Source organism: Mya arenaria, chromosome 2 (assembly GCF_026914265.1).
Source record: "Mya arenaria isolate MELC-2E11 chromosome 2, ASM2691426v1".
NCBI lineage: Eukaryota > Metazoa > Mollusca > Bivalvia > Myida > Myidae > Mya > Mya arenaria.
In genome coordinates, this window is record NC_069123.1 from 41,868,868 (window position 1) to 41,895,992 (window position 27,125).

The 27,125-nt window shown below is 35.6% G+C and overlaps 1 protein-coding gene across 1 annotated transcript in view; it reads left to right on the plus strand.

Annotated features, from left to right (window-relative positions):
* LOC128208256 (rap1 GTPase-GDP dissociation stimulator 1-like) overlaps positions 1 to 27,125 on the plus strand; it is a 45,691-nt gene that overhangs the window by 12,632 nt on the left and 5,934 nt on the right. Inside the window, exons 5-14 of the mRNA XM_052911747.1 lie at positions 8,533 to 8,679; positions 13,260 to 13,388; positions 14,111 to 14,236; positions 14,795 to 14,947; positions 15,545 to 15,676; positions 16,645 to 16,779; positions 17,256 to 17,381; positions 18,696 to 18,785; positions 20,272 to 20,448; positions 21,346 to 21,474. Of these exons, the coding sequence (XP_052767707.1) occupies positions 8,533 to 8,679; positions 13,260 to 13,388; positions 14,111 to 14,236; positions 14,795 to 14,947; positions 15,545 to 15,676; positions 16,645 to 16,779; positions 17,256 to 17,381; positions 18,696 to 18,785; positions 20,272 to 20,448; positions 21,346 to 21,474 (1,344 nt within the window). The remainder of the gene's footprint in view (positions 1 to 8,532; positions 8,680 to 13,259; positions 13,389 to 14,110; positions 14,237 to 14,794; positions 14,948 to 15,544; positions 15,677 to 16,644; positions 16,780 to 17,255; positions 17,382 to 18,695; positions 18,786 to 20,271; positions 20,449 to 21,345; positions 21,475 to 27,125) is intronic.

Genomic DNA, 27,125 nt, shown 5'->3' on the forward strand with positions numbered 1-27,125 from the left:
TCTTTTTCAAAAAGTGATGAGATGGTTTCTATGGAGTCAACTTGCAAAGCATTCTAAGCAAAGGCTATTTTTATCACATTTTTGGATCTTATAAGGTTAAACTATGAACACTTTGCTCCTGAGGACTGACAGCTCTTCACAAAACATGTTAGCTGTGCTTTATGTTACCTTTTTTATTAGTTGACTTATTGTAAAGCCCCAAAAGAAAAAGAATCGATACTATTAACGCAGTGTGGCAAAATGATTGCTTAGGGTCATTTGATGCTTGCTTTTTAAGTCATTCATGTCATTGGTATGGAGTGTCTGTATGACTGTGACATTGATATAACATATTCAAATAATTCTATCATTGTCAGGTCAACACTGGATGGTTGTTGTCTTGCAGAAGAAATTGGAAGTCAAAGATAATAATCAGTTTATTTTAGCTTACCACAATTTTTATATTTTTGCTTATACAGCTCAAAACTTTTCCGCATGGGGATGCTTATTAAAATTACAAAATGGAATGGCCTTATAGCAGTCTCTCCAGAGAGGTTCATTTTTGTTAGAAACAGCAATACTAAAGGGTACGTATTACTTCATATGGGAGAACAGAAGCTTAATAAGGTTATATTCCAGTTACTACATGTCTGCAGCTCTCCCTCAACAGCACTGCAGACATTTCCATTACAACTCCCATTTCTTTTTTATTGCATTGTCTGTTTGTGCCAGTTGGCTGTTAGTGTTTCTTGTTTTAAGACGTCTGTAACACAGAAAGGTTGTCAAGTTAATGACTAATCGGCAGGTACCGGTAACTGTCTTTGATAGTGTTTTAAGATGGCCACAATTGCACCATATATGGACAAAACATTGAGTGGGTCAATTTTTCAGCAATATTGTCAGAGGTTTCATTGCAGTCAAGTCTTTTACCAGGGCTATGCAAAATTCAGCAAAATCCATCAACATGCATTATACTGTTCTAGGTTTACAAATAACTGTAAATTATGACAAAAGGTCCATCCACCAGTTTCTTGTTTCTGATGGTTTTAATGATGTGTGACAGTCCATCAATAATTCTCAGAATATGGAGCTGCTACGCACTTTGCTGCTGCATGTTTTCAATGTTTGATTTGTCAATCTGACAATATTCATATCAATGCCCTGTGATGTGGTCCTAGGTTCCATTATTGTCAATGTTAACTGAACACACACAGACATAAAAGCATTTGTTTTGTGTGAATTCAATGGAAATGGTCCGTTTGTTATGGATCAGATGTGGCACTATCCAGTGGGATGAGAGATATTGCTGCAGTGATGTTGTTGTTTTTTTAAATATTTCTGTCGCAATTTGAACCAGATTTAATAGTTAAAACTTATTTATTTTACAACAATAGAGAATTACAACATTATATTAATCACTCTCGTTGGCTCGACATTATGCTAGAGTGTGATTGATATGTTTTTTTAATGTTTAAATTGCAACTGATGTGTATAGAAAAGTACTGTAAATGACTGGGTATTAGACGTGTTTTTTTCCCTCAGATTCCGATGCAAAAAAATGCCTGCATATAATACCCAGTAACAATTTCTTGAACTTCTTTTCTAAGGTCGATTTCAAGCCAAGAGTTTGTTTAGATTTATGTAGAAAGGGATGTTACTCGTGTCATATTGATCGATTATATACGGGTAAAAAAGACAGTTCGGGATACGGTATATCGTAAGATGTTTATAATTTTAACAAAAATATTTTTCGATTTAAGTTATTCAATATTATTTTTAATAATAAATTAAATTGAACAATAATTAAACTTGCATAATATAAGAAAGCAAAGTCGGGCACTGTCAAAATATTTTTTGTCAGTTGTATGATAAGGTGGGAAAAACTTGCATTGCCTTTTGTTCTGTTTAACATACCAATACTACAAATTGATGCGATAATGGTCTTGTTTTTTTCACACATTTACGCGAACTTTGTTCTTTTCTGTAGGTGTTGACATTTTGAGAACAAACCCGCACAATATAAGGTTTACAGTATGCATAACTTAACTTCATTCTCGACAGGTTATCGTTTACGATATGCTGTCAAAAAGAAATCTTACATATTTTCATAAAAGGCACCTTTCAGTGCTATCCAGAAACAAATGGTCACAATCAGTTCTTGTTTGTGCCTTTCCTAACGTAAAACGTTTAAAATGAAACACATTTTGCATTATCATTGTATGGTTTTAAAGATAACCATCGCCATTTTCACGAAAAAAATATTTTTCGTCACTGTCAACAAACATGGTGGCCGAAATTGACAGACATTTTTGACATATTTTCTATGCGTCTTTTAACCAAAAACATAGATTAAAAAAAAAATTCTCCGACTTTTCACATAATTTTTTCCCTGCGTCTAATACCCCCTGTCGTCTTATAACCAGTCATTTACGGTATCAGGAATACAGATCCGCTCTCATAGTTTTCTAACGGGACTCTTACAAGTTCAATAGGATCAGACATCAATAAAAATACTTTTTGTGTGAAACAAAACCAAAATGCCGGTAACATTGATTCAACTTCCTCACAGCTAATGTTAACAAATATTGCAGCACCCAAAGTATTGCACCTACACTCATAAAACTCGATAATAAAGCATTTGTCATTGCTGTTGAGCTCCAGCCATTTCTTTCTCATTTCAATCTTTCTTACAAGAGTTATAGCCCTTGAGCACCAGCCATTTCTTTCTCATTTCAATCTTTCTTACAAGAGTTATAGCCCTTGAGCACCAGCCATTTCTTTCTCATTTCAATCTTTCTTACAAGAGTTATAGCCCTTGAGCACCAGCCATTTCTTTCTCATTTCAATCTTTCTTATGAATTTATAGCCCTAGAGCACCAGCCATTTCTTTCTCATTTTAATCTTTCTTATGAGAGTTATAGCCCTTGATCACCAGCCATTTCTTTCTCATTTCAATCTTTCTTATGAGAGTTATTGCCCTTGAGCACCAGCCATTTCTTTCTCATTTCAATCTTTCTTACAAGAGTTATTGCCCTTGATCACCAGCCGTTTCTTTCTCATTTAATCTTTCTTATGAGAGTTATAGCCCTAGAGCACCAGCTATTTCTTTCTCATTTCAATCTTTCTGAGAAGAGTTATAGCCCTTGAGCACCAGCTATTTCTTTCTCATTTCAATCTTTCTGAGAAGAGTTATAGCCCTTGAGCACCAGCCATTTCTTTCTCATTTCAATCTTTCTTATGAGAGTTATAGCCCTAGAGCACCAGCCATTTCTTTCTCATTTCAATCTTTCTTACAAGAGTTATAGCCTCTAAGCACCAGCCATTTCTTTCTCATTTCAATCTTTCTTATGAGAGTTAAAGCCCTTGAGCACCAGCCATTTCTTTCTCATTTCAATCTTTCTAAGAAGAGTTATAGCCCTTGAGCACCAGCCATTTCTTTCTCATTTCAATCTTTCTGAGAAGAGTTATAGCCCTTGAGCACCAGCCATTTCTTTCTCATTTAAATCTTTCTTACAAGAGTTATAGCCCTTGAGCACCAGCAATTTCTTTCTCATTTCTATCTTTCTTATGAGAGTTATAGCCCTTGAGCACCAGCCATTTCTTTCTCATTTCTATCTTTCTTGTAAAAAGGTCTTACAGACTTCATGTCACACATACCCCCAACCTTATTTGCTCACCGTAATGTAATGGTGGTTGTGGCAGCAGCAGTGGGAGCTGAGGTGATGGTCTTGTTTTCAAATTGTTATTCTTACACATTATTATTTGGACATTGCAAATGGTTATGATTTCATTTAATTACAGATACCATGAGATTCATTATGGTGTAGACCGTAAAATATCACATAAACAACCCTCAACTACATAGTTTACCACTCCTATGTCCTAGCCGCATCTCTGGATGTTTGCCACATTTGTTGATAGCCAAATCACAAGGACTATCAAATGCTGTTTGATTATTATGCAAAATTAAATTCGGCTTTGTTAATGTCTCACAATACACAGTGATGATTATGCACATGCTCATTTTGTTAACCCGAAAACACGTCACATTCAACCATTCCTGTGTCCAGGTGGCATCCTGGGGATATTCCTCATGCATGTGGTAATTTCAGTTACATTGGCAAATACCATTGATCTTAGAAGCATCTAAAGGTCAAACGTTTTAGACTGACTAATATCCAGGAAAAAATAATCACATAGGTAATTGTAGCCCACTGTTATTTGACAGAAGCACTATATGTGTTTTATTTATGTTTGTTTTATCACTTTTGTGGCTTTTACAAAACAAAAGTAATGACATAAATACATGTTGAATGTAAACTAGATTTTCAGACAGGCAATGGGTATTCTTGAAAATGTTACCACAAATATTCTGATTATTTTATACTATGAAATTCCACAATGTAAGCTCAGCCTCAACACCCTCATGAAAGGCTATGGTGAAAATGTGGCTGTCCCCCTTCCATCCCCTGCCATCCCTTTGCCCTGATCCATGACCTATGTTTGAAGGTGACCAGTATGGAGAAGTCCCATTGAGATTGGGGATGATGATGTCAAAGTTGTGATGGAGTTTTGCCTTATGCTGTGGCATGTTTTCTTGGAAGTTTTTACAGTGGTTGAAACTAGCATAAGCCTGCAAGCCATACACTAGTATTAAATTTTAAATAGTAGGGCTTGTTACAATTTTGAAAGTCTAGAAGTTAAGTCTTAATAATGATGACTGGTTCCATTTCAAGTAACCTGTCTTATGGAGTCAGATTTGTGAAGAGGTTCAAAGTACTGTGTTAAAATGAGCCACCCCAAGGCATTGTTTCTAAATGCAGCCCTTTAATTCCTTCAATCTTGTCTACAGCAGATTGTTCAGAAACTTAATTTCAATAGTGCACTATTTTATATGTTATAAAACAGCAAAGACTTGATTCTCAAGCTGTTTACAATGCATTTGTTGAATGCACTTAGTTTTACAATATAAATTACATCAGGAAGTCTGCTCTGTTGAAGGTATATGACTTGGTTTATTTTTTCAGAGATTCTCCTGTAATCTACATTAATTCTAGCTCAGGAAAGATTGCCATTTTTCAGCAAATAAAAATCCTGACTGTGGTGTTTGTTATTTGAAGAGGTGTAATGAGCGGCAGATGAGAATAACACTGTGCTTTTCATTTGTTGGACTTGGAGATGAACTTTACAACTTGGGAAGATTGTTTCCTAGCTATGAGGTGTTAATTGGACCCCCTGACATCTCTGGTGCTTGTTAGAACAGGAGATTAGTACATCTGTTTGGCCTCTGCAGTTCCTTAATGTAGCTGTTGTGTTTGGTAGTCTGGTGGTAAGACATTTGATAGTCAACCCATGGTTTGCAGGTTCATTCATCTACCTCAACACTTATAGGAGGGATGAGAGTCCTGTGTGTCAGTGCTATATCCTGGTGCAATTTAAAGAACCGACTTGTACTTGGGTCTCTGCACTATGCCGTATAACCTAACCAGGGTTCCCAGAGTCAGGGAAATGTCCAGGAAAATTTAAATTGGCCAGATAAATTTTGGAAATGGGCAAAAGTCAGGGAAAATCTAAATTGATCAGGACAATTTTGGAAATGGACAAAAGTCAGGGAAAAGTCAGTGAAAATTGGACCCTGTTTGATAATGTTTGAATGTACTTATATGTCACAAGAAACTATGTAGTTTACATGAATAAAAAAACTGATCTGTTCTGTTCATGACTGATCCTCATACTGGTGATGGCATTATGAATAGTCCAATAGCATCATACCATATATGAACACACCCAGTTCCTTGCTATACTGTCATGTTTGTTCTTTATGTCCAAATGTCCCAAGGTTCTGGGTTTTTCAGCAGTTTATGTTTGATACATTGCCTTGAAACTTTAAATTCTGAAGCTTATATTCCAATAATCACGTCTGGATAAGAAATAAACTTTTGGGCTTCTGTTTGATGTGAATACAATGTGTAGGAACACTCTCTCTTGTTTGAATGTATATTTTTCTCATTTTCAAATTGACCTTAAAGATTCTAAGCTCCTTAGGTAAGATATGATATATGTTTGTATGGAGGAAGCAGCTGACTCCACATAGGTGTTGGGTAATGTAGCACAGCCGATAATCTCTGTCAGTCATCATTGCCGGTCATTAACCCTGATGTAACAACACCTAAAGGCTTATTGCCCGCAAGTGAAATGTACAGGTGTTATGTCTGTCTTCCTAATGCCACTATAGTGGGCTCCACGAGGTGTTTTGATATTTTACATGTAACAGATAATGTAGCGTGTTTTAAAAGTCTTTCCAAAATCCTGCAAATCCCTGGATTTGCAAATCCCGTTTTCTCTCAACTTGTCTTCAATCTGAAGGGATTCCTGTCAAGAAAAGCAAAAATGCCTGAGAATTGAACAACACAATCATAGAATATGATATGTTCACAGTTTTTAGCCTAAAAGGAAATTTTAAATATCAACTGTAAAATAAGGATCAATCCTCTGCACTCTTGTTCATTTACTGTATAATTTTTCGATCATATGTTTTGTTTCAGTCTAATCTCAGGCCTTAAATGTCCTCTTAGGAATGTATGCCATTTAGTATTTATACACCATAGCTGTTGGCATTTATTTGGGTTAAAAAATTATCTTTCTAAAGCTAGGAAATTAGCCAATCCTTTTATAAGATTTGCATGGGAGTTCATCCTCAATATCATTCTTGCAGACAGGGCAGATTATTCCATGATGTTTTGAAGATGATTGGGAAGTTTTCTGCATATCTAAAGCTTCTGTTTTTCAAGAAAATTGAATTGCTGACACATAATGATTGGTTTATTTAGACAGACACATCTCTGATATAGATAATAGGGATATTTATGTTTTTTTCTTATCTGTGTAGACAAAACATTCTGATAAACATTTCCTTGATGTAGCAATGAACTGTCATTAAGGTCCCATATATTTTATAAAGTGAAACCTTTAATGGTATTAATGGACTTAAACCTTGAAAATAATATTTTTGTAGTCATTGTCATTTCATTCTAACCAATTTGAACTTAGTCCTGTATTAATTCTTAATGTTGCAAGAATTTCAACTTCAAAAGCACAATTAAATGAAATCATGCCTTTAAGTTATTTAACTAATAGTTGTTGTTTTTTTACACATCATGAAAGTACATTAGAAATAACAACAACTTTAAATGAAGCTGATTGCTTGATTTAAAGTTGTTTATTTAGAAATTACTGTTTGAACTAGATTGGTCAAAGCCTTACCCTGGTTTTTAGCTCACCTGAGCACGTCCCAGACTACCGTCGTTGTCCGTCAACAATTGCTTAAATAAAATCTCCTCCCAAACTGCCTGGCCAATAAAGATTAAACTTCATTAGCTCTACTGGCTAATGTATGTGCGTCCGTGCGTCTGTAAACAATTCATGTTAACATGATACAGCCTTCAGTTTTGATTGTATCTTGATGAAACCTGTACAGTATCTACATATCCATTAGAGCTCGGTTCCTTTCGAAAACCAGCCAGATTCGCCCATGCATGCCTAGATTTTGGGCCTTGATAAGATAAAAAATCATTTAAACAATTGCTCGTTAACACGATACAGCCTTCAGTTTTGATTGTATCTTGATGAAACCTGTACAGTATCTACATATCCATTAGAGCTCGGTTCCTTTCGGAAACCAGCCAGGTCCGCCCATGCATGCCTAGTTTGGATGTTCCTAGGATGATGCTGTTTCAAAATTGTTTGAAGAAATGCAGAACTGTGGTTGCCATGGAAACCGAAAGGAAAAACTTATTTGTGACAAAAAACATGAGGCCTACAGCTTAGATATTTGCTGTCTAACATTGTCTAGTGGTTCTTTACCAAGTTTTTTTTTCAAATTGTACCCCTGGGATCCAAACAGGACACAAGTATTGAACATACTTTTATAGAGAAATCTTTAAAAATGTTTTTATCTGAAACCGCTAGGCCCAGACCCTTGATATTTTGTTTGTAGCATCATATTGTATTCCTCTATCAAGTTGTATAAATCATGCCCTAGGGTCAAAACTGGTCCTGCACCAGATCTCACAAGTTTTCTATATAGACTTATATAAGAAAAACTTTTGAACCATGTGTACAGTTTAAAATAAATAAAATGTTTTCCTTGGATGTCCTTGACTTTGTCATTTTGACCTACTCTCTTATTTTTAAAGCTACAGCAATACATTCAGACAATGTGTGCAGTTTTGCAAACAAATATCAATGTTATCCTCAGATTGAGCTATACTTTGACCTTTTGACCTACTTTCTTATGTTTAAAGCTACACCAATAAAATTTGGACCAATGAACAGTTTTGAAAACAATTATCAATGTTGTGCTTAGATGACCACTACATCAATTGACTATACTTGATCGTAGTTTAACCTTTAGTTGCCTTCCCATAAACCAATTAATTCCTCTATTCTCATTAAAAAACAAAGGCTTAAAATTTTCAGGTGAGCGATTTATGGCCATCATGGCCCACTTATTCTGATGAGTACTAAGTCAATACAAATATTGTATATTTTCAGACTTGGGGAGGGGAATTGTACAGGACAACAATGGCATTGAGATCCTGCTTTCATTGATGCGCACCTTGCTGTCCAACACTGAGGACGGGTCAGACCGACTGCGAACCATTGCCTGTGGCTTCTTGCTAAACCTTACAAACACCAATGGTAAAGCCTGTTGCACGTGTTGGTAGCTTTACAAACTTTAAGCCAGTTACACCTACTGGTAACTTTACAAACACTAAGCAAATCATATATGTTGGTAGTATTACAAAAAACAATGGAAAAGCCTATTACACCTGTTAGTAGCTTTACAGACACCAATGGTATATCCTGTTACAAATGCTGATAGTGTTACAAACACCTATGGTAAAGCCTATTTCACCTGTTGGTAGCTTCATAAACACCAATGGAAAAGCCTGTTACACCTGTTGGTAGCTTTACAAACACCAATGGAAAAGCCTGTTACACCTGTTGGTAGCTTTACAAACACCAATGGTAAAGTCTGTTACACCTGTTGGTAGCTTTACAAACACCAATGGTAAAGTCTGTTGCACATGCTGGTAGCTTAACAAAAACCAATGTAATGCCTGTTGCTAGTAGCTTTACAAACACCAATGGTAAAGTCTGTTACACCTGTTGGTAGCTTTACAAACACAAATGGAAAAGCCTGTTACACCTGTTGGTAGCTTTACAAACACAAATGGAAAAGCCTGTTACACCTGTTGGTAGCTTTACAAACACCAATGGTAAAGTCTGTTACACCTGTTGGTAGCTTTACAAACACCAATGGTAAAGTCTGTTGCACATGTTGGTAGCTTAACAAAAAACAATGTAATGCCTGTTGCTAGTAGCTTTACAAACACCAATGGTAAAGTCTGTTGCACATGTTGGTAGCTTTACAAACACCAATGGTAAAGTCTGTTGCACATGTTGGTAGCTTTACAAACACCAATGATAAAGCCTGTTACACCTGTTGGTAGCTTTACAAACACCAATGGTAAAGTCTGTTGCACATGTTGGTAGCTTTACAAACACCAATGGTAAAGTCTGTTGCACATGTTGGTAGCTTTACAAACACCAATGGTAAAGTCTGTTGCACATGTTGGTAGCTTTACAAACACCAATGATAAAGCCTGTTACACCTGTTGGTAGCTTTACAAACACCAATGGTAAAGTCTGTTGCACATGTTGGTAGCTTTACAAACACCAATGGTAAAGTCTGTTGCACATGTTGGTAGCTTTACAAACACCAATGGTTAAGCCATGCTGGTAGCTTTACAAACACCAATGGTAAAGTCTGTTGCACATGTTGGTAGCTTTACAAACACCAATGGTAAAGTCTGTTGCACATGTTGGTAGCTTTACAAACACCAATGGTAGAGCCATGCTGGTAGCTTTACAAACACCAATGGTAAAGTCTGTTGCACATGTTGGTAGATTCGCAAACACCAATGGTAAAGCCTGTTGCACATGTTGGTAGCTTTACAAACACAAATGCAAATGTTGGTAGCTTTACAAACGTCAGTGGTAAAGCCTGTTATACATATGTGTGGCTTTAACCAATGGACAATAACTTTGGCTTAATTGGTAGAACAGCTTTCACAGAGTGATTTAGCTCATCTTTTTTAACAGGAGAAAAAGATGAAGTACTTTGATAGCACTTATGTCCACATGATCATTCAAAAACATCAACTTTGGTCAAAACTGAATAAATATTCAAGATCTTTACATGGAACTTAGTATACTAATTGCCATTGACAATACGCCCATTGACGGGAAACCATAACTCTGACTTAAATAATTGTTGAGTTGCCCCTTGTTGACAAAATAAAGAACAGAAATGCATAGGCAGCCATTTGTGGTGCTCTTGCTTATTGATATACTCATATGTGTACTTCAGGCAACTTATACTGTTGAAACAGATACTGAATGCCCTCATTGAGAAGTCACAGCAAGAAGCTTCTGCTGAAGGTTAAACCTATAAAGTTAACCAACAATTCTGGTTGTTCTTGCTTTTTTTAAAAACATTCACCATTTATATGACATTACTCTTCACTTTTTGTAATGAATACGACTCCTGTTCCCAATACGTTAGAAATTATTCATTGTTATGATTCACATTAAACAGAACGCCACAATGTCTCATAATGTTAGAAAACTGTGCCAAGTTTCAGTCAACTAATTGTATAAATTCTTCCACAGGTAGATAATTGCCCTGGTTATTCCCTAGTCAAGCTGCTACTGGTTCTCCTTGATGGAATTTGTGAATGTTCTCATAACTTTTATTAGCAAAGTCATTTCAGCATTTCTCAACGCTAAAACAACTCCACCTAGAAGTATATATGGTTTCATTTTGAGCATAGATATTTGAAAATACTGCAAATAAAAATTTCTTTTTTTGGAAAGGGTTAGCAGCAAATTATAATAAAAAAAAATGTTATGCTTTTGTCATATTTTCTTTGTAAGTCTTTGTTTTGTTTATTTACTTTTTGCATTGCATAACATGTCTGTTCATTTTATGGGAAAGCTTTATAGATTGCATAGTATTTTATGTTAAAGTGAATAATCAATTAGGTAATTACTTGTATTTTCATGATGCCTTCGATCGCTGTAAATATAAAAGGAATCTGTATTGAAGAAAATTTCAGTAATAAGCAGTTTATCCTGACCAATTTGCATATCCAGGGCATATCTGCAAGTAGCTGTCAGTGACCATTTGAGCACATTTGTCCATTATAACTGGACACCATATTGTCCATTATACACTGGCTCATGGTATCCTGTACTGGGCATAGTTGTCCATTCTACACTTGGTCATGTGTCTAGTACTGGGCACAGTTGTCCATTATACACTTGGTCATGTGTCTAGTAATGGGCACAGTTGTCCATTCTACACTTGGTCATGTGTCTAGTAATGGGCACAGTTGTCCATTATACACTGGCTCATGTGTCAAGTAATGGGCACAGTTGTCCATTCTACACTTGGTCATGTGTCTAGTAATGGGCACAGTTGTCCATTATACACTTGGTCATGTGTCTAGTAATGGACACAGTTGTCCATTCTACACTTGGTCATGTGTCTAGTAATGGGCACAGTTGTCCATTCTACACTTGGTCATGTGTCTAGTACTGGGCATAGTTGTCCATTCTACACTTGGTCATGTGTCTAGTAATGGGCACAGTTGTCCATTCTACACTTGGTCATGTGTCTAGTAATGGGCACAGTTGTCCATTATACACTGGCCCATGTGTCAAGTAATGGGCACAGTTCTCCATTATTCACTGGCTTATGTATCAAGTTACTTATTTGTCCATTACTGGGCACTGGTCTCCATTATACACTGGCTCATCTGTCCATTATTGTGCTTGAAAGGTGAAGAGTAAATTGGTCTCCCTCTTAAGTCTTGCATGACATTTACAAATTCGAAAGAGATGTTTTTTGATGAAATTTAGTTGATGACATAGCTAGCTGGTTCCCTAGGCACCAGTTAGGTTGATTTGTCTGAGGAAATTGTCTGTGAAAAGTACATTTTGTATATCTGATGGAATTACTAATAGTCTAGAGATTACAGCATACAAAGAATGAGAACTTATGAATCATATTAATTATGTTTATATTGAATACCTGCGGTAGTTCTACTCAAGACCACATATCTAATGATCGATATTGCATTCAATTCAAAATAATGCAATTCAATGTTATTTCCTATAGGTTTAAAATACAGTAAAACTGCGACCATTCAAGGACCCCAGGGTCCGAGCTGAAACCCCGAGGGAACTGATATTACAAAGGACCCGACTATCAATTTTCTAGTCTGTTATGAAATATCTTTCAGTGTATTTCAAGTTTTAAGTCGTCAAACCGGCTGTTTACTATGACACCGATAATGTGTTGCATTGTGGAAATCACTCATATGTTCAAAGGCTGACGTTTTCTAGATGTGAAAGAAAAAAACAATTATAAATGAATATAAAAAATAGTTTATTATGTTCATTAAGTTTATTTTAACCAAAAGCACTTTTCTAAACAAGCAACATTTAGATATGACAGTACATATTATGGCATTAGTCTGATTTAAGTTTAGCAAAATCAAGGATTGATGATTGGGGCGTGTTGTCTGTCTTGTGAAACTGTTCAAACATATCTTCTCAAATGCCCGTTTCAACTCATAGCAGTCATGCGTAAACAGTGATAAACAGTTTTTCACACCTTATGAAATTTCCTATCAACTGTCATTGCAATTTTTACAACTTGTGAATATTTTAACACTGAGCAATTTTATTTTATTTTGGAATGCGCGTTCGGGAAAAATTGTGAAATTATGACCTTGATGCAGCCATAAGGTTTTGTGCATGATTTGTGTATTCGAGACTGGCTATTGTGCTTGACTCCTTGACTTATTTCGGTTTCGTGGCAGTGCCAATATATTTTATTTGAAAGAAGGAAAAATGTTCGGGACCAAGCTCTGACCTCGAGGGACCGCCGGTTCTCGAAGGGAATGCCTGTTCGAACGATCGCAGTTTTACTGTATGTCTATTGCTCATTGGCATAGTCCTTGGAGGAAAACAAAGATGAGATGTTGTTATAGCATTGTGTTTTCTCCAACATCGTTTATTAATGTAACCACTTTTCTATTTGGTATGTTGACCATAGCTTGGAAACAGTTATATACATAAAACTTGAAACTTGATAAGCATGTTAACAAAACAAGGCAAATGATCAAGAGTGATGTCCCTTTTTGCAGAATCTCTTCAGCAGAAGGCAATAGAGGGGGGAGCACTGGAGGTAATCAACAAGTACCTGGTCCAATATCAGACAGCAGATGGCCTTTGTAACATGATCCTGGTCACCATATCCAGTATTACTGACTCAGGTACACTTAAGGAGTAGGGCATGGTGGTCAAGGGGAACGCTATCAAAAGAATCTGGTTCAATATCAGTCAGCCAATGGCCAGTGATACATGCATCTGGCCACAATACCCAGTATTAATGACATGGGGGCTGGTGTATTTGAGGTGAGGAGGGGGGGTCATGTGTCTGGGGTGGATGGGGCCATGTTTCATGTCCCTATATCCAGTATTACTGACTTAGGTAGGGACAGGGAGTTGGATGTGGTGTATTGTTTGTGAAGAGGGTAGGTTTGGGGGCTGGAGATTATCAACAAGTACCTGATCCAGTGTCAGATGTGCGACAGGATTTTGGTCCAAGCAGATGGCTGTGGAACATGATCCTGGTCACCATAAACAGTATTACTGACTGGTATTTACAGGGGGTTGGGCATGGTGTATTGGAAAGGGAAGAGTCTGAACAAGTTTGTGAGTCAATATCAGTCAGCAAAGGGTTTGTTTAATAATAATAAGGCATGAATTTGAGTTGAGGATTCAAATTGCCAAAAAGTGTTGTTTTTAATTATCACTTATCGTTATTTTTGGTAATTATTCACTTAATAAATGTGCTCTAGCTATAAACTTAAACAGTGAATTTAATTATTTAAAAAAAGATAATCATTTTTAATATGTTACTATTTCACTATAAAATCATATTTCATGTTTGCCTTTGTTTATTGTCAAGTTAATTTTCTATATGTTGGTTTAGAGCAGTGCAAGTCAAGGTTGCTGGAAAGTGGGCTATTGACGACCTTAGTGGACTTCCTACGTACGCCGATGGGTGACGAGAACTGTGAATCCATCCTGGATATACTGATTGCTGTCGCGGAGTGGGGTAAACATCACCTTTTTCCCCTCTTAACTACTGTTTTTAAATATGTTTCTTAAAACTGAATGCATTTACAAGGTTGATTAGGCAGTTAATTTCACTGATGTGTTATAAAGAACTTGGTTTCCCATAATAAAGACGAGGTGACAGATACCCAGGGGCAGTTTCTACATCTAATATCTCTGGCTCAGACGAGTTATGTGATAATTTTGTCTCAATTTCTGACAAACCATATCTGTTTTTTAGATAGAGGGAAAGATGCTCTTGCTTAAATAGGAGCTGTGTCTTCATCTAATCACACTTGCCTTAACAAAATACATAATTTTGTCTGTATTTCAGACGAGAAATGTCTATAGTTCAGACGAGGGGAAGGGTCTCCTTGCTCTGATGTAGCTATATCCTCACCTGATCTTGGTGGTCCGGATAAAATACATGATAGCTTTGTCTCCAGCTGAATTATGGTTCTCTATTTCAGATGAAATGTTTCTCTATTTCAGATGAAATGTTTCTCTATTTCAGATGAAATGTTTCTCTATTTTAGACCAAATGTTTTTCTTTTTTTAGACGAGGTGAAGGATGCCCTGGCTCAGACGGAGCTGTGTCCTCACCTGATCTCACTGGCTCAGACGAACGTGCAACAGAACGCGGACTACAGCGAGGAGAACCAACAGAAAATAAAACTGTCGTCTGACCTCCTCATTCTGCTCCTTACTGGAGGTAAACATCCTGGCCCTCAAAAACCTTTTTTTTCATATAGTATCTGTCACAAGTCATTTTATAATACATATTGAAATCAAGATGAAATATCACGTTTTCCTCTTATGATTTACCCATATGACTTGCTGGTATATTACCAAATAAGCAATAATTGATATCTAATTCAATTGTTTACAAATGTGTAGAGTGATGTTTTTGTATTATACACATGTGTTATACAGAAAAATTGTGATGGTTATGTGAAACCTGAAACAGGGTGATAAAAATCAATATAAAACACAGCTGGTATTTCCATATGTCACAGTCATATTATTTGTTCAGAAAAACATTTAAATAATTACTTATCAATTAATCTTTTGATAGAAAGTACTGTTTCCGCACTAAAATTACAATTGTGTGATGTTTCATTCCCTGCCACATAAAAGGTTCCGTTATAAAAGCATTGATTGAAGCAGAAGACAAAGCCTTAATTGAGGTTTGGTCTAAAATGTAAATTTACATATTCAAGAATGAACTGGTCATGCATTCTCACAATCATTAGTTCCAAAACCCACAAGACCAGCTAGGGTGATATTAAAACATTTCCGTTTATTACAGAGAGAAGTATGGAGGTGTTGTTTGATGATGGTAAGGGGGAGATATTTGGGGCGTCCCTCAAGTGGCTCGACTCGGAACAGGATCATCTACAGATCTCGGGGGCCCTTGCTGTAGGAAACTTTGCCAGGAGCGGTAAGTATACACAAGTGACAGTTTGGCTGTATGAGTGTTGTAACTTGACCTGATAGGGCCTACTAAGTTTCATGCAACCAATTGTATGTAACGGAGAAATTTTAGTTTACTTTTGGCTAATTTGCAAATTAACACATTTTGATTGGTTATTATCAAATTTTATATAAACTATTGATCAATTAATGAAAATTTTGGATTACTTTATCCTGACCAAAAAAGTAACCAATGGGCTGTCGAAGGTTTATGGTGACCAGTTGACACCCTTCTACTACTGTATATGAAATATTGCATGGCTTCCAGTGTGACAGTTCATATTGTCAACATGAGGGAAATAATGTTACTGTTGCTGTGGGTAACAGTATTGATCCGAATGTTGACAATATGTACCGTCACATTGGTAGACATTCAATATTTATTTTATTTCACCAAACAAAATTACATTTACCGGTAGTCCTTTCACCATTACACAACTTAAGTTTAATCAATTTATTCAGTAATTATTTCTGTAACAATGGATAGAAATGAAACAAAGACAGTATTGATACACAGCAGATTGCAAACATCAGAAAATACAGATTTTAAAAAGCTCTTTCCACCTCAGACTTTGGAAACCAAAAATATATATTTTTAGATGTACTGCTATGTGACAGTATCTTGTTATTATTAAACTGGTCAAAACTGTACTGTCAGTGTGTGGCAGTATGAAATTGCCCATCATGGGTATATGAGAATTTAACAAGGCAAAGTCACGTAGGGTATGATAATGTATAATACGAAGACAAAGCAGTTTGATTTTAAATTTAAACAAACAATAACTTTATTTATAAAAATGCACATCGACTATTTATCATTGATACAGAATCAGCTCAATTTTAACCAAACAAGATAGAGTTCAAATAGATCAGAAATGAAAAACACTGAATAATAATAATGTTTACCAAGTTTGATTGCAAAACTTCAATTTGCAGATGAGCATTGCCGGTTCCTTGTTGAGCAAGGTGTAGTGGGTCGACTTCTGGTGCTTCTCAAGCCCGTGTATGGAGAGCCCAAGCCCACACTGGAACACGCAGCCCTCAGCGCTCTTAGGAATCTAGCTATTCCAGGTAGGTGGACCACGGGCAGGTATTGAGAAACCTAGATGAAGTATTGAATTCATTTAGTTTTAATGCTCTAGTTTCTTCCTGTGGGATTGGCAGGTTACAAAAACAGTTACTAAAATGATATTTTTTTCAATTAATTTCTAAACCATCGGGCCTATTAAGTTGTTTATTAAGCTGTTCCCTCATCAGGAGTGGCTAGTTAAGAAACATTCAAGCCAACGTTAAGAAAATTTTATATTGCTTTACAAAACAATAAAAGTCTATAGCTAGAGGCTATAGGTAACCGCCTCTTACCAAAAAGATAATGGGTTTGAGCCCCACCTCGGGTTCTTTCGCTTGACCTCTTATAGTAACACACATACTTGTTTCTAAAGGAAATATTCTGTATATTCATCTGTAAGCTTTTGTCAAAGGTGAGCTTAAAGCAGTGATTCTAAACTTAACTATGTGTTCTCAGAGTTCTCCCTTTTCTATCCCAGGCTCCAACAAGGCGTCGCTTATCAAGGAAGGCGTTATCGATGCTGTCTTGGTGCTGGTCGAATCAGAAATGTTGGCTGTCGTCTTCAAAATTATTGGTGTGCTCAGAATGCTTGTTGATGGCCAAGGTAACAACAATTTCTGTAATAAAATTATCAACTTCATTATTATTGATTTCACATTTTGTCATTTGCAACCTTCTTTACATCTATACGTCTATTTTTAGCTCGACTATTCAAAGAATAGGTAGGCTATACTACTCGCCCCAGCGTCGGCGTCGGGTTAAAGTTTTAGGGCAAGTTGGGATTTTCACTTATAAGTCCAATACATTACATTCAATTGACTTAATACTTCACACAGTTGTTCAGGGCCATCACATGATGAGGTTAGATAACTCCATATTATTCTTTACACAGATTATGGCCCCTGATTGACTATGGAACTTGGGTTAAAGTTTTAGGGCAAGTTGGAATATTTATTAATAACTTCTTTATCCTTTGTTCAATTGACTTAATACTTCACACAGTTGTTCAGGACAACAATGAGGTTACATAACTCCATATTATCCTAAATACAAGTTATGGTCCCTGATTGAATTAGGTTAAAGTTTTAGAGCAGGTTAAAGTTTTAGGGCAAGTTGGGATTTTCACTTAAAACTCCAAAATACCATTCATGACTTAATACTTCACACAGTTGTTCAGAGCCATCACATAATGAGGTTAGATAACTCCATATTATCTTTTATACAAATTATGGCCCCTGATTGACTATGGAACTTAGGTTAAAATTTTAGGGCAGGTTGGGATATTGTTTAATAACTTCTATACCCTTCATTCAATTGACTTAATACTTCACACAATTGTTCAGGACCATCACCCAATGAGGATACATAACTCCATATCCTTAATACAAGTCATGGCCCCTGATTGACTTAGGTTAAAGTTTTAGGCAAGTAAAAGTTGGGATTTTAATAAAAAAAACTTCTATACCATTCATTAAATGCACTTAATAAAATTCAAAATTATTTACGACCATCTAACAACAAGAAACATAACTCCGTTTTAAGCCTAAATACAAGTTATGGCCCTTGAATTTTATTTTTTATTTTTTTTTCCTTTGAAAGGCATATTTGTATATTCTTAACCACATTTTCATAATGGGAAATCAAGTTATTTGAATGACTTGCGTCATTGTTTGGGCGGGCTGGTGGGATTGCAGCATCAAAGTCACCTTATGTATCAAATAATTTTAGTTAGGTTTGACATAAAGAGACCAAACTTGGTATTATTACATCGTTATTGTATTTTAAGTCAAAGCGGCGTAGTCGAGCGCGCTGTCTTACGACGGCTCTTGTTAATCAAAATGTTACCATAAGTACAGGTAATTCAAACTTAAAACACTTAATGCATTTTTGTTCAACAACTCCTGTATTGTGTGTGTAGAGGAAGCAGCTCTGAAACTGGGCCAGGACCGAGAGTTTGTCACCCGCCTTGTCGAGTGGAGCGCCTGTGAGGAGCATCCCGGGGTCAAAGGTTGGTTAATTGCTATTTAAAGCTTATGCTACATGTTTTAATATGCTTCGCAATAATTAATAAAATTTGAGCCTAAATTTGAAAGGTAATTTTGATTAGTTCTATTCATATACTTAAGGGACTCACTCATGTTTTTGTAACATGTGCTTTTTTGGTATGACAAAATAAAGTGTGGCAATTCATTAGGCGTGTTACATTTAAGTTACTGATGGCTTAAACCCTTCAACAAATGTTGATATGTTCTCAAATATTTGTCTACGATTTTGAAAAGCATTAGTTATGCATGTCAACAAAAGGCTTTGAGGATAAGTTATCCTTATGTTTGTGTATGAGTCCTTGTGGGCGTGTTGTTTTGTTGTCAGTTTTCTAATTTTGCCTTGACTATACTGATGGTTCTATCCCCCCCAAATACCAGTGTATTTTTTTCTGCAATTTGGTATCAGAGAGTTAAATAGTTATAAATGTTTTCAGATGCATTTCCTGGAAAAAAGATGATGCCAAAACATGAGCAAGTTCCTTAAAATGATTGTTTGTAGCAAAACTCCTTCAGCTATTATCTTAAGTTATTTAAACCTAATATGAAGATGGATGTAAGTGATATCAGGATTTATATTTAGTTTGAATAATGAACTAATGTCTCTCTAGCTAATGGTTTGAAGATGAGTTAGTCTTGTCTGCACATGTTCTGCTATTCTAAGCAATCCACTCAATAAAAAGAAATGGTTTTGTAAGAGTTGTGTTCCCAAGTTCTCTGATTGATATTAGGTTACTGATGGGTTCAATTTATTGTGTGTAGGTTTGACAATGATTTTCTTCTTGAGAGACCTCAATCTGAACTTATACAGTTTTTCTGACCTGTCATGTCATATTGACTGAGAACCATCTATGAAGAAAGGATGCTGCAGCCTATAAACTGTTTTAACATAATATTTCACCTATTAATGCTTGGCAATTGGCTAAAACATGCATAGTATGGGACTTATTTTAGTTTCACCTGTGGCATTGGCGGCGTCTATCTAGGTAGACTATCAATAACTGTAAAACCATTACTCCAATCATCACCAAATTTCATCAGAATGTGTATGGGCATGATATCTCTGACAAGTTCGAAAACCAGCCATATGACTTGAGTCACTCAATAGTTATCACCCTTTGATTATAGAAATTACCTACAATCAGTCTTGTCAGATCAGTTATTTATAAGCCTTTGTCACCTCAGACACTCCAGAGTTATGACCTTTGAATTGGTAAGAAGTGTATTTACAGTGTCCTTGGTCTAATTTTGGGTACAACCAGTTATTACCAAACTTGGTGCCTGTTGGATTAGAGCCTGAACTAATTGTATTTGGCGACTGTTGGCTCTTTTCCTTATGTATGAACTTGTCAACATATAACATTGAAGAAATGATAAAATAAGAGTGACATTACATATCTGTAGTAAACTCATCTTGTAATGTTTTATTAATTTAATGCACACATTTTTCAGGTGAGGCAACACGTCTGCTAGCTTGGCTCGTGAAGAACAGTCGTACCGAGGAAGTGATGCGCAACATTATCCGCTCCGACGGCATACCACATCTGGTTGGCATGATAATGTCAGAACATATCGTCATGCAGAACGAGGCCCTAGTCGCACTCAATTTCATGGTCACAACAGTTCTAGGTATAGTCACTGTGTATGAACATTTTGATGTAATAAATGACTAGTTCCATGTTTTGTTGTCTGATAAGACATGGATGGAAATTCTCATCATGGACAAACGTTTTAAAACATGAGGAGGGTGTATTACTACTCCATGAAAAAATGTGCCAAACCACAAACATTATTTTGAGTGCATATACAACAGTTTGGCACTATTTTTCTTAGAATAGCAATGCCCTATGATTATTGAAGAAAGTGCTGAAATGTGACATGTTGTAACATCTTTTATAAGGCCCCAAAATCAAGTCAAATGCAAATCTGTCTGTCATTATGTAGCGTGTGTAGAGTACAGAAAACTGTAGAAGTCTTGTGGACCTTATCATTCCTTATTTAAAATCACAATCAGCACCATCTTGAGGTTTCAGCGCATAATTAACTCTGACTACATGATGGAGCATAGCGTGTATATTGTTACGTTGGGGAGTATTGGCAGTATTTGACAATGTGCCATTTGATTAGAAGTTTATTAATGTTAACAATGTGATTAACCCCATCATTGTTAACTTTTAAATTCAAAATATATGATGATGTTAACATACATCTACATAAAACATGTATAGCTGAAATAGTTGTCTCAAATCTTGTTAGGAATACATCAGTTTACAAGCGTATCCATTAAACTTACAGAGCAGTAAAGATTTGAAAGTTAACAAGGGTGATGTAACCATAGTTGTTAACTTAAACAAAGTTCTGAACAATCAGCCCAATATCTTACAATGATAGTGTATGAAATTGTCATGCATAATATTTCCAGATTACGCGATGAAAGATAGCCTGTCTTTTGTCCAGTATATTGACAGTATCTGTCAATGAATGTCATGCTTTACAGTCCTGTACATTTCTTCATTGGTGTTGTAGCGGATGTTGCCCTGCCTTTGAAGGAGGCGGAGCTAGCGGAGACGTTGACAACCCTGTTACTGGACAAACACACGCTGCCAGAGATCAAGTGCAATACCCTGACACTCACGAAAACCATTCTAACTGCAGGTACGACACTCATATTGTAACACAGGTGTGATTAAAAACTACTAAGACTTTTCATAAAAATATTCATGAAATATATTTCTTATTTAAACCAAAAAAAATTAAGCTTTTTGGAACAGGTACACAAAGTGTTTTGAAATATAGTTGTTTTTTATGAATTTGTTTTACTTTAAAATTCATGTCCGGGTTTACGGAGCTTGAGGACTTTAAAACGTCAAGCTTTTTTCATCATGTTTTCATGTGTTTTCCAGTCAAAATAATTGATATTTGAACCTTAATTTTCACTTGTATTCCATTATATTTTTAAAAAGCTAATAGAAGAAATTCTTCATTGAAATGTCAATTACATAAGCAAGAAACTGAAAAAAGTGTTTAATCTAAATGAACTTTTTTTTAATGTTGATTGATGAAATGGCTGTGTTATTTTTACTCAAGAATTCCTTTTTCTGAAAGAAACACAAACAGCAGGGGACCCAGCATCATTTTTAATTTATTTGCCCTATTAAGCAGCTTCTTCACAGTCACATGAAAAATTACTTCCTCTGCAGTGAGGTCCCTTTTTGTGACTGAATAATTTTCAGTGAATTCACAAACTTATCATTTACCTTTTTCTTTGCACTGCTCGTTGTTTAAAGTTTTTGGGTGTATTCAAAAGCATTAAGTAGAGATGAAAACTAGTGTGCAGCATGTGCTTTCCTTTCATTTAACTTTTTTGTCTTGCATCAACTGTTTCTGATGGTGAAATCACATTATTATACAGAATTCGATGATATGACATTTAAAGCTCATCCTCTATGGCAGGAATTTTGAGTCACCAAAGGTTGCATTCAATCCTTAATTTGCATTTGCAGAAAGAAGAAAATTAAATTTAAATTTACGTCATATTATTTCTATAATGTAACCTTAGTAGTGTTTTTTTTTACAAAATAATTCTAGTATGATTGATAGCGATACAATATGGAAATTACAATGGATATAATGATGTGTTTTGGCAAGCTCCTTAGGGACTCATTCATCGTTTTCATCGTTTTTTTCACCTTATGAATTTTTCAAAATTGTAGACTAAAGACTAAATATTTAGAATAGAAAATATGATTCAAATAAAAGCAATGCAATCATAAGTCATAAAAAAGTCCACATAAATTATTATTCACCCTGTAATATGTAGTAATAATCTATTGTGTGCCTTCAGTGTACTAACCACAGCCTTAATGATAAAATAGAAGTTACTTCAGATCACCAGGCAATCTTTGAAACCAATTTCATAGTTTAGTTCATACTCAGTTGATTTATCAAGATTGTATAGACAGCTAGAAGTTGGTATGAATCAGGGCTTCAAAGTTGGTGCAGACCGGGCGACACTGACCCCAATTTTCTGTATCTGAAATCAGTCTGGCAAAGTCAAAATCGGTCTAGACTGGCAAATTCTGATTTTATAGCCCTGCTATGAATCATGCGTGAGTCTTACATTTGGATAGAGATCAGGGGCTGCTTCATCAGAAATCCTACTTTTGAAGGTTTTAAAATAGTGCAGTATTGCAGTTGAAAATCTCTTGATGTACAAAATCACTACTAGTAACCTTGATGGAATGGCTCCAAGACCTGCAAGACTTCAGTATTATTCTTATCTTTATCCCTAGTCATGGCTGAGTGCATTCATATATTGGCCATTTAATTTTAAACTTTACTTGTAAATTTAAGGCAAAGGTAAGTTTTATTTGATTGATTACAGACCCCTTTGTCAATTTTAAAAGGAAAAGTCAATAAATTCATGAGGGTCAAACCCATGACCTCTCAGTGTAGAGTTATTATTTGGATGAGATTTAACTAAAGGGACTAGGGTAGCTTAACTTGATTTTCTTGTTTAGCAGTGATGTAAGGTGTACAACAACACTGATGTTAGGTGTTCCAACAATACTGATGTTAGGTGTTCCAACAATACTGATGTAAAGTGTTCCAACAATACTGATGTTTTCCAACGATACTGATGTAAGGTGTACAACAACACTGATGTTAGGTGTTCCAACAATACTGATGTTAGGTGTACAACAACACTGATGTTAGGTGTTCCAACAATACTGATGTTAGGTGTTCCAACAATACTGATGTAAAGTGTTCCAACAATACTGATGTTTTCCAACGATACTGATGTAAGGTGTTCCAACAATACTGATGTTAGTTGTTGCAATAATACTGATGTTAGGAGTTCTAATAATACTGATGTTAGGTTTCCAACGAAACTGATGTTTTCCAATGATACTGATGTTAGGTACTCCAATTATACTGATGTTAGGTGTTCCAACGATACTGATGTTTTCCAATGATACTGATGTTAGGTGCTCCAATTACACTGATGCTACGTGTTCCAATTATACTGATGCTAGGTGTTCCAATTATACTGATGCTATGTGTTCCAATTATACTGATGCTAGGTGTTCCAATTATACTGATGCTAGGTGTTCCAATTATACTGATGTTAGGTGTTCCAATGATACTGATGTTAGGTGTTCCAATTATACTGATGTTAGGTGTCCAAATGATACTGATGTTAGGTGTCCCAACTCTACTGATGTTAGGTGTTCAAATGATACTGATGTAAGGTGTTCCAAGAAAATTGATGTTAGGTGTTCCAATGATACTGATGTTAGGTGTTCCAATAATACTGATGTTAGGTGTTCCAATAATACTGATGTTAGGTGGTCCAAGAAAACTGATGTTAGGTGTTCCAAGAAAACTTATGTTAGGTGTTCCAATTATATTGATGTTAGGTGTTCCAATGATACTGATGTTAGGTATTCCAATGATACTGATGTTAGGTGTTCCAATGATACTGATGTTACGTGTTCCAAGAAAACTGATGCTAGGTGTTCCAAGAAAGCTGATGTAAGGTGTTTAAAGAAAACTGATGTTAGGTGTTCCAACTATACTAATGTTAGGTGTTCCAATGATACTGATGTTAGGTGTTCCAATGATACTGATGTTAGGTGTTCCAATGATGCTGATGTTAGGTGTTCCAACTATACTGATGTTAGGTGTTCCAACTATACTGATATTAGATGTTCCAATTACACTGATGTTAGGTGCTCCAATAATACTGATGTTAGGTGCTCCAAACATACTGATGCTAGGTGTTCCAATTATACTGATGCTAGGTGTTCCAATTGTACTGATGTTAGGTGTTCCTGTGTTGTTGCAGCTAGCTCCCAGCCCTCTCAGTCCCTGCCTTGCAGACTGCTAGCTTGCACCGGCCTCCTACCCTACATAGGCAGTATGTCTTGCTGTTGTCTCTCAATGGCATTTTGTATTCGAGTCAAACGGGGTTTTGTAGTCAGATTGTTGTTTGTTTGTCTTATAATAAAATTGCATGTCTTTAAGTCTTAGTGTTGTCAAAATATGTACTAGTGTTGTCAGATTGCAGCATGATAATGTGTTGCCACGCTGCAATATGAATCCTACATGTTTGTATGCTGTTTGGTTGCTGTCTATAAAAGAGTTGTCAGATTTCAGCTTCTTGCTTATACTGTTGTCAGGGATCAGTTTGTTTTATGGATTTGTTTTAGATTTGTGAGTGTGCTGCAATGTTATCAGACAGCAGTATCATAATTTTTTCGTCCTAATTTGTTCATTTCACGGCAGTGTTTTTGTTTCAATGTAACATTATTTCTTGGTGTTGTCATGTTGAAACATTTACTGTTGATGAATGTTGGTTGTCGTTATTATCTGTGCTTATTGGTATTTTTGTCGCTGTTGTGCTATACATTGTTGATTTTAGCTTGTACTTATACACAATTTTAGAGCCTGGGCTGAAAAATGTCCTTATATATTTTCTGTTATGTTTCGCACTTTTGGAAAATATCAGTAAGTCTGTACACGTTCTCATGCATGGTTGGGATGTAGATTGCAGATGAAATGTTGAGATTTCTGTTGCAGGTGCTTTAATCAATTTCATATACATTCCCGGCCCTTTTTTTAACCAATTTATCAAAAGATCTCTAATTTGAATTTATATTTCTGAGTGGAAATTATGTTTTAACTAAATTGATTTAATTTCATTTTCATTGATAAATAAAATTTTCCATATTAACTGTTTTAAGATTCATTAGTTTTTGCAAAGTTTATTTGATTTTTCAATTAAAGCATTGGACGTGGCAATTTGATTGAAAAGTGAAAAGATAAACAATTTTTTTTTTGTATTTATTGTTCAGATAGCAATAATTTCTTTATGCATATTCATCAAAAATACGATTGGTCATTAATAGCTTTGATTGCACGACCCTTATCTTGTGATTGGACTATCAATTCCTATGAATTAATGATCAATCCGTTTAATATCAACTAGTGCCAATTAGTGTCAATTAAGCACATCTGAGATCATAAAACAACACTTGTCATTGTAAACAAGATCATAGAATTTCACAGGGTGCTGCACAAGTACACAATATCACGCCTTGTGCAAACACCCAATTAGCAGACGATTTGTGACACATACCCGCTTCGCGACACTGTTGATCACCTGAAATATTTCATCTGAAAAGTTTTACAACAATTGCTATGTCTCTGCTAAGCTATTTCATTGAAACTTTAATTCTTAATGAATATTTGAGTACCCATTTTGGTATCCGAATACTTGCGTGATATCCGGATATCCGGATACTCGGATATTCACTTCCATCCCTAGGTGAAATAGTTTGTCCAGTTACTGTTGACGTATAGTTTATGTTCCTTATCTCATTCATAAGTTTGGAACATTAGTCATATTATGAAAGAATATGCATGAAAGCATAATTGTTTGATTACAATGCAGTATTTATTTCATGCATATATCAATGAAAGAGTCGAGAATATTGGTGATAAATCTGAATTAAGAACTACTTTTACAAGTATTTGTGTACTTTGAACTTAAGTTTAGGTTATTGCGTATTTGGAGGTCTTTATGGAGATAAAATTTTCAAGCCTAGTACAGCAAGACAAACTTAAAATTTCCTAATGACCTTCAGCTAAAAGATAATGTACTATATGATGGTTAAAATCATTTCTAGGCTTTAGGCTGCCTGCTGGTACTGCAGACTTTCATAACTGTATCTTTGAATTTACCATAAGCAGATTTGCATAACGCGCACACACATATCAACCCCAGCTTTGTTAGAACTGCGGTGGTCATTTTACATAATAAATAAAACATTTACATCTAAATTTCCAAGCTGCTCCAAAAGCTACAGACTGTGTTCTGCATATAAGGTAGCTTGCTTAAATTAGTGCTGTTAGGAGAAGTAATTATATGTTATGTGGTTAATATAGTGCTAATAAACTGCGTTTTTATGTAATTACACAATTAAACTCATAGAAAATGTAAATATTCTAATATTGCCGAGTTACAAAAGGCAATATATAAAGCAGAACACGTGAATTGTTTCAAAATGAGTGTGTTGGATTTAGACCGGTTCATTTCCCCGGAGAACTTGTTTAAAGCCAGAAAAAACAGATGCAATTAAGTGCTCTTTTGGCGTAGGATATCAAAGCAAAATATTTTTAGTTAAATTATAATATTTTATTTTATCCTATACTCAATTTTTTCGCTGATTGTAGTTCATTCATATAAGTATATTTTCTATATTTAAAATTTATATTTAAGTGCTCAAGGTGAGTTATTGTGA